At 44.0% G+C, this 8,436-nt stretch overlaps 1 protein-coding gene across 1 annotated transcript in view; it reads left to right on the top strand.

Moving 5' to 3' along the window:
* Nucleotides 1-731: 731 nt before the first annotated feature.
* AFG3L2 (AFG3 like matrix AAA peptidase subunit 2) overlaps nucleotides 732-8,436 on the top strand; it is a 39,764-nt gene continuing 32,059 nt past the window's right edge. Inside the window, exons 1-3 of the mRNA XM_049620453.1 lie at nucleotides 732-1,063; nucleotides 5,270-5,369; nucleotides 5,781-5,858. Of these exons, the coding sequence (XP_049476410.1) occupies nucleotides 947-1,063; nucleotides 5,270-5,369; nucleotides 5,781-5,858 (295 nt within the window). The 5' untranslated portion in view covers nucleotides 732-946. The remainder of the gene's footprint in view (nucleotides 1,064-5,269; nucleotides 5,370-5,780; nucleotides 5,859-8,436) is intronic.

The raw sequence follows: 8,436 nt of genomic DNA, 5'->3' as shown, positions 1-8,436 counted from the left end.
ACTTGGCTCCCAAGTCCTCTCTCTACTTCACAGTCATGGTGTGCGAAACAGTGTGCAGTTCCACTGAGTTCATTTGAGAATCATTTTTCTTTGAAACGGTTCCTGATGGGCCCAAGCTTGATGTCCCAACACTTTTATTATTGCATTTAGCTCACTGGTTTGTGATTATTTGCGCTGCTCTCCTAGTGTTGGGGATGTGTGTTTTGGCATTTTCAGAGCCTTGGACGTTGCCGCCACTGACTGATTAGGCGCTCAATAAAATATTTCACGAGTGACTTAGCGTGTGTAAATGCCCAAAATGTCGAGAATGGCCTCGCACCTTGACAGGTAAAGGTCCATTTGTCTGGGGCCCCAGCAGCCTGGGCTGCTGCCTCCCGACAGCTCCCGGCTGGTCCCGCCCCCCAGCCTGCGCCCCGCCTCCAGCCCCCCCCTCCACCCGCCCTGTAGGCTCTCCTCCTTTCCCTTGGGCCTCGCCTCCAGCTCCACCCTCGCGCCCCGCCCGCCACCCCAAGCCTCTCCCCTTAGACCACGCCTCTACACCCGCACCCCTCACTCCTCCCTTAAGCCCCGCCTCTAGCCCTGCCTTCCTCCCTTCTTCCTTCTGCCCTACCCACTGGCTTCCACTCGCTCTCCACGCTCCTCCTGCTTAGGCCCCGCCTCTAGCCCAGGTGGAGAGAGGACGCTGCGGAGCCGTAGGAGCAGCTCTGGACCGGAGCGCCCGCCCTACGGCTGACGTTAGCACGCCGGGAGGGGCGGGGTCTGGAGAAGACGCGCGCGTCGAGAGTGTGGGCTCGCCTGTGAGCCGTGGGCCCGCAGCGTCGTTCACGAACTCTCTGCTCCGAGCTGTCTCCCGCGGCCCGAGGCCAGCCGTCGCCGCCTGCCCTACGCCGGCCGCCCAGCCGCGCCTGCGCAGCGCCCCCGGCCCGAGCGGGCGGCGCTGGCGGCCATGGCGCACCGCTGCCTGCGGCTGTGGGGCCGGGGCGGCTGCTGGCCCCGCGGCCTGCCACTGCTGCTCGTGCCTGGCGGCCGCATGGGCCCCACCGAGCGGTCCTGCCTCCGCACGGTGAGTCCCGGAGGCCCAGCGCCCTCCGCCTCCGGCCCGGCTCGGCCCTCGGGCCCGCTTCCGGCCCTGGAGAGCAGGGCGTCAAGGTCACCGGCCCCTGGGCGCGCTCGCGGGCGTCAGGGGCCGCTTCCTCGCGTGAATGAGGCCGCGTGCGCTGCGTGTTCCATGCCAGGACGCCCTGCGTTTCAGATCATTTATCTCGTGGGTCACATCAGCGTGTCAGACCCTTGGTAGAGAATTGGATTTTTGAAAACAGGTAGAATCAGATATTTGTGCGTCAGGGAGCTTCAAAATAATCATCTGGGAGGGTCCTCTGACTTGATTCAGGGCCGAACCATATTATAGGTAAAGCAACTGAGACCTACAAACGTTAAGGAATTTGTTATATCTCCAGCACGGGTTGCCTTACTTTGAGCTGCTTTCATGGTATTGGAAAAATAGAAAGCAGGTGCTGTGCATGTGTTTTAAGGGTCGGCAGCCTGAGCGTGATTTAATGATAGCACAGGTTTTGGAGGTAAGCTACTCAACCTCTGAACCCCCATTTCCCCATCTGTTGAATGGGACTATTGCTGGCATTCTGGATCTGCCCCATAGTAGATAATACATACTAACGATGATTATTAATAACGTCACCTCTTCAGAGTAGAGGATGTTTTTAGTTGCATAAGAAGCCCTGTCCTCAGTGGGAGGCTATTTCTCTCTTGGTGGTAACAGGGCACCACACGTATGGGCTATGGTAATACCGTTTTCTGGAGTGAGGATAGTGTGTTGTCACAGGACCGTGGCTGTAATCTGTCAAGTAAAGGTTCATGTGATGGGTAGGCGATATCAGCTATTTCAGTGACAGTTTCTTGCTGTCTGCCAGTTTTTTAGAGACCAACCTTGCATTGGTTCCTTGGAGCATGGGGCAAAAGAGCATGGTGGTTAAGGCCCTGGAGACAGTCACAGGAACCTGCCACTTACTAGCCAGATGCCCTTGAGGAACCACTTTCAGCCTCTCCACTTAAAAGGGCATATTAATAGTACCTGCATTCATGATTTTTACTCTTCGAAGCTTTGTTGCCTGTCTTGGGTATCTTAATTTGTTTCTTACTCCCTACTGCCCTGCACTAGGCCTCATGTTTCCTGCATTACATCCATTTTGCCATAGTATCTTGCCGTCTCCTTTTGTCCCTAGTAAATACTGGACTCAGTATTAGAAGATAGCAATAGCTGATTGATTGGGGAGTCTGTGACACATTCCCTGGGGACATTAGGGCATTCTTGTGCTACCTGCAAGGGAGTCTGAAAGGACTTTGTCCTTTAGGTTTGTGCTGCTGTTAAAGGTCAGAGACAAGAACGATTCTCACAGTTTTCTTGGGGAAGACTTTGATGTGAGATGTCCATTCTCAGGTTTTATGCTCAGAGAAATAAGACTGATGATAAAGCAGCTAAAAAGTGCTCCTAATGTCAAACATAAAAGATAATCCTCTAAAATGAGGTGCTCTGAACTTAAATCTTGTGAGTTGATATTTTTTTTATATTATCCTTTGAATGGGCTTGGATTAGATAAGCAGAGAAAAGTTTCATTGATGGTGCCTGTAGAGAAAATAACTTCAGCATTAAAAGTAGTTATAGGATTATTGCTAGAGGTATTCCAGGTCAACACGATTTGAAGATAGAGCCTGAAGGCGGTTTACTGGCCAATAAGTATTTATGGAGTACATACCTTGTGTCCAATTCTGTACTTTATGGTGACATAAAGACCTACTTGATAAGGTGATGATGAGCACTTACTCTCAAAAAGCTTTCAGAGTAATTGGAAATGATCATTTGAATCTAGGTATCATCATACGATTTTAACAGTGCTTTTTACATGCGTTACTACATTTGATCCTCATGGTAGCATCCCTGGGAACTAGTCGTTTTCTCCCATTATAGATGCATAACTGAAGTTCCTACCAGATGTGTTAAAGATCATCAGTCAAAAAATTCAGATTTCCAGCTTTAACAGAATTAAAAATTGTGACACCGTCTGCCTGGTGATTATGGTTCCTTCAAATTCCAGACCTAGATGTCACTACTTGTAATATCCTTAGGTCCCTTGAGCATGTAATCACTTCCTCTTCTGTGCTACCTACCTCTGTTGTATATACTTAGAGGTTTTGTATTGTTACATGTATTATACCATCCTGTGATAGATTTGTCCCCACACTCTCCCTTACACTTCTGAGCTTCCCGGAGGTAAGGATTGCTTCTGACCTCCAACCTGCCCCACTGGGGACTCCCCACCACTTAGCAGTGTGTGGCCTAGAGTAGATGGCCCAGTGAATCAGTGTGACTTGCTGCCTTGTCCATCTTGACTAACAAATCATTTTAATCTATACCCTTAATGGATTTGGTATTGAAAACTGTATTCGTTTATGATACGTTATTATTATTAGTGGTTGTTTCATAGGCCAAGTGTTCCCGGAGGTCGGGGAGGGCTAACAACAGAAGCTCCAAATTCTGTCAGACCAGCATTGCTGTCAACCAAGATCATTGTCAGTGTTTCTGTCTTATTTTGCTGTGTAGAATTGTATATTAATTTGAAGTAAAATCAGCTCATTCTTTAATTATTGACATTTTGTTATTCACATCCGATAGAATTAATCGTTTTAAAGTGTACAACTTAGTGGTCTTCAGTATATTCACATGGTTATACAACCATCGCTACTAATTCCAGAACGTTTTATCACCCCAAAGCCTGTAACCAATTAGAGCCACTCTCCATTTTTCCCCAACCATTCATTCCTCCAGCCCTCAGCAACTGCTAATCTACAGCTTCTGTAGATTGCCTATCCTGGACACTTCATATGAGTGGAATCATATACTATGTGGCCATTTGTGTCCAGTGTCTTTAACTTATTAACATAATGTTTTCAAGGTTTATCCATGTGGTAGCATGTATCAGTGCTTTATTCCTTTTTATGGCTGAATGATATTTCGTTTCTTTAGTGTGTCACATGTATCTGTTCATTGTCATTTGGGTTTCTACTTTTTGGCTCTAGTGAATAATGCTGCTGTGAACATTCATGTACAAGGTTTTGTGTGGACATATGTTTTCCATTTTCTTGGGTAGGAGTGGACTGACTGGATCATCTGGTAACTTTGCATTTAACGTTTTGAGAATGCTGAACTTTTCCAGAGGGGCTGTACCGCTCCGCATTCCCAGCAATAGTGCACGAGGGCTCTGCTCTCCACATTGTCCACATTCTCACCAACTCTTCTTACCGTCTTTTTGATCATAGTCACCCTAGTGGATGTGAAGTGGTTTTCCGATGCTGTGTTTTCCTCATCAGACCATAGAGGCAGCAATGCTGGTGGATGCTAATACAGATGAACTTCATTTTAAACATTTTCATCTGTATTTATAAGTTCATCCTCCCAAAAACTGGTGATGAAGTTTCACTTTGCAAAGGGATAGGATTACTTGAAGTTTTTCATTGCCAGATTTGGATGTATCCTCTCAATGAACCTTGCTTTTAATTGTGTGCCTAAAAATTTAATAGGGAGCTTGTTCAGTATGTTTATGTTATACTTTCACTTACCTAGACCTTACTTTAAAAAGTAACTTTTTAGCAACATATGTTATTAAGGCAGAGATGTATCTGTAATGGGACTTGTATCACCAGCGTTCTCACCAGGATGACAGTATATCGAATAACTTTAGCAAATGTTAACTAGAGTAAGGATTATCAGTGATGTGGGACTGTAACTTCCTTCTCCTGGAACTAGGAGGTATTTAGTATTATATTTACAAGCCACACTGTTCTGTAATTTCAGGTGAATGTCTTGCAGTTTTATAGACCCTGCCCACGGGACAGCATGAAGGAGCAGATTTCTGTGTCAGTTTGTCTTTTGAGTGCTACAAATTAAACAATGCCAAAGTGAATGTGTTGGCAGAGAATAGTAATGGGGCCACAATTCTAACTTAGGCATGATTTTGAAGTATTCTTGTCTTCTGGATCATACTAATGTCTCTTGGTTTGGTTACTGGAATAGAGTGGCAGAGTCCCAGGCAACCCTAGTCCTCTCTTTAAATGGGGGTGATGGCTGTGCTAGTCTGTAACCACCCATTGAAGGGAGAAACATTTAATTCACTTTGTGATATTAGGAAAGGAAGTTCTTCTAAACTTTTTTATTTTGATATAACCTTTACGCTTTTATTTATATGTTATGCTGCAGCTTTGTCGATATGCTACAACCCAAGCAACAACCAGCAGAAATTCTCTCTTGACAGATGTAATTGCTGCTTATCAAAGATTCTGTTCTCGACCTCCAAAAGGTAAGCACACTTAGGTGGGATCATAATGTTCTGCATTCTTGTTAAAGATGTGCTGGCAGCAGGTGTTTACTAAATAGATGCATAGTTGTTATTTCGGGTTGACTCTGAACTTCCGTCTCCTCCAGTAATCCCACCCCTACTTCCTTTTGTCTGATTGCAGTGATGAAAATGTATCCCCTTTGATTATAACACTTTTGTAGGTAATGAAATTGGCTTGCAAATCAAGCTTTTTTCTTTAACACCTCTGTTTTTGAACTGTATTATTTAGACCTTGACTTACTCCTACACAAGAAATGTTGCACTTATAGTTTATACTTTTTAATGATGTATCAGCTTTAAAAATGAACACGCATACATAAAACCTAATGAGTTTTAGTTTGAGGGTGTGTATTTTTTTTTCTTTTCTAACAGGATTTGAAAAATACTTTCCTAATGGAAAAAATGGGAAAAAAGCTAGTGAAACTAAAGAAGTTGTGGGAGAAAAAAAAGGTACCTTTTAAAAAGACTATGTTTGAACTTACTGTTTTCTAGTATATGATGTTGGTGATAATTTTTACCGAACAAAGCACATGTTCTCTTAAGGCAGTTCTGAAGTGAGAGGTTACAAGTACGTACAAAATTCTATAGACCCTGTGTTTCATTTCACCTTAATTTTCTGTTCATATTTTCTTGTCATTTTTTAAATCGAATTAATTTAAGGTCACCTTAGAGATATTGAGTGGTCAGTATCTGTTATATCATGCTTGGTAAATATATTTGACACGTAACCTAAATCATTGAGAAAAATCTTAGAAATCTAATACATGCAATTTATCTGATATATATTTTGGTGTGGTTCAGTGTTTTTGGTGGCTGGGGGGGACTATGTAGGCCCTGAGACTCCTGTCCCCATTTCCCACATGTGATAGCGTTTAGCACAATGCCTGGCACATTTCAGCTGGCATCTTTGTTTTTAGGGAAAAATGTAATTCAGCCCTTGTTTTTAAATGAACTTGGATCTAGTTGGAAAACAAATAGATACTCAAAAAATGCAAGGAGTGAAAGCGAGGCCAAGAGAAGGGAGAAGCGCAAGTGTGGTCTGATTGGAGCTTTGGTGACATGGGCAATTTGTGCAGTGTTTCCCAGGGGTGTGGTGGGCAGTCTTTTTATCTTGGTTTGGGGCAGAGTAATGATAGTAGGTCCGTTTTTAAACTACAACCAGTTGGGTACCTTTTGTATAGGTGCTCCTTTGTCCCGGAATAGTAGGGGATGTTGTCAAACAACTTCAGAAACGCACTTGACTCTGTTTCCTAGTGCTGTGCCTCATTACAGGTAGGGCTTTCTCTCTCAGGCCCTGCCTCACTTAGGACTGGTGCAGAAACTCCTTGTATGCATCATGGGGGGTGAATATGTCAGCCTCCCATCCTACACAATGGAGGGGTCCGCTTTGTGGTAGGTGAAGGTGTTAGAGTAGTTTTTGTGATTCTTTGAGAGGATGTGGGGGTGGGGAGAAAGGTGTTAGCTTCCCAGGGCTGCTGTAACAGGCTACCACACCTGGGTGTCGTGAGCAACACAAACGAATGCCTCACAGTTCTGGAGGCTGGAGGCCCAAAGTCTGTGTGTCAGCAGGGTTGACTTCTTCTGAGGGCCATGAGGGAAGGATCTGTTCCAGACCTTTCTCCTTGGTTTATAGATGACTGTCTTCTTCCTGTGTCTTTTGGCACCGCCTTCTCTCTGTGCAGGTCTGTGTCCAAATTTACTCTTTCTATAAGAATGCCAGTTATATTGTATTAGGACTCACCCATAGGACCTCATTTTAAACTTAAACTATTTTTTTTTGTGAAGACCCTATTTCCAAATAAGATCACAATTGGCTAGGACTCCTGACATGTGAATTGGGGAGGCAGGGGGCACAGTTCAACCCTTAACAGTGACTAATTTCAGATTCTGGGAAACTAATTTCATGTGGGTGAGGTGGGGTTTTTTTTTTTTTTAGTCAGTTAATCAAAATCACGCCTTGCCTACAGAAGAAAGAAACACTGTTAACAGTGTTCACTTCATGGGAGTGGGAAATGGGAGCACCTACCTTGTGCCTTCAACTGGGAACTCAGGAATTCATTTACCTGCATTCCAGTCACAGCTCTGTCACTCCTCAGTGTCACTTAACACTGCCTCCAGTTACTTACCAAGTTCCTTAAGCTACACCTTTTCATCTGTAAAACAGGTATAGTCGTATACTTACCTGGTTGTTGGTATATTGTGCAAGTATCGCGGATAACGTGTGGAAAGCACTGGCAAGCCTCCTTGAATGCTCTTAGTCTCTTTTCTTCCTCATGGCAGAATGATCGGTTGCCATAAGCTATTTTGCAGGAAGTCTTTTTTTTTTTTAGATTTGTATAATGTTTTGATTTTTTTCAGAGGCTGGAACTTCACTCATTTTTGATACTAAGGAAGGTGGTGTTATTCACATTTTATTGTTCCTACTTGGCAGGAGCATAAAGAAAGAAATTAAGTAAAATCTTAAGGTGTCAAGGTCATTTGAAAAAATGTGGATTCCAGTCCTAGATATACTTGTGATTCCTCAGACAAGGTCAAAACTTGTTCTAAAACCACAATAGCAACAAAATTGATGCTTTGGTTTCCCGGGAATATAGCTATTCTGTGCCCAGTGACTTTTATGCTTGGTTTAAATCTAGTTGAGGTACAGGATTGGATTGCCTTACAAGGACCTGGTGTAACTATCAAATAATGAAGCTAACCCTTAGTGTGTGCCCGTTGAAACTTTGCCTCCTTATCTTATAGTAACATCAAAGACATGTATGTTAGTTACAACAGAGTGAAAACAGTATTTCCTTCAAACTCATCCAAACTTTGAGTACAACAACGAATGTGGTCGGGACACCATGACAAAACAGGCTGATTCCAGAATTGCTGGTTGATGAGAAGCTGTGATAAGGGATGCTAAAGGGTTTCTTATTTCTGATTCCCAGAAGGAAACAGCCTACGTTTATTTCTAAGCATATAACCCAACAACGAGGTCACAGCTGTTAATAGTTGGCTCTAGATACTTCTTAATGAAAAAAGATTA

Source organism: Panthera uncia, assembly GCF_023721935.1.
Source record: "Panthera uncia isolate 11264 chromosome D3 unlocalized genomic scaffold, Puncia_PCG_1.0 HiC_scaffold_8, whole genome shotgun sequence".
Taxonomy (NCBI): domain Eukaryota; kingdom Metazoa; phylum Chordata; class Mammalia; order Carnivora; family Felidae; genus Panthera; species Panthera uncia.
Note: the sequence above shows the minus strand (reverse complement) of the source record. Positions and strands in the feature narration are given on the sequence as shown.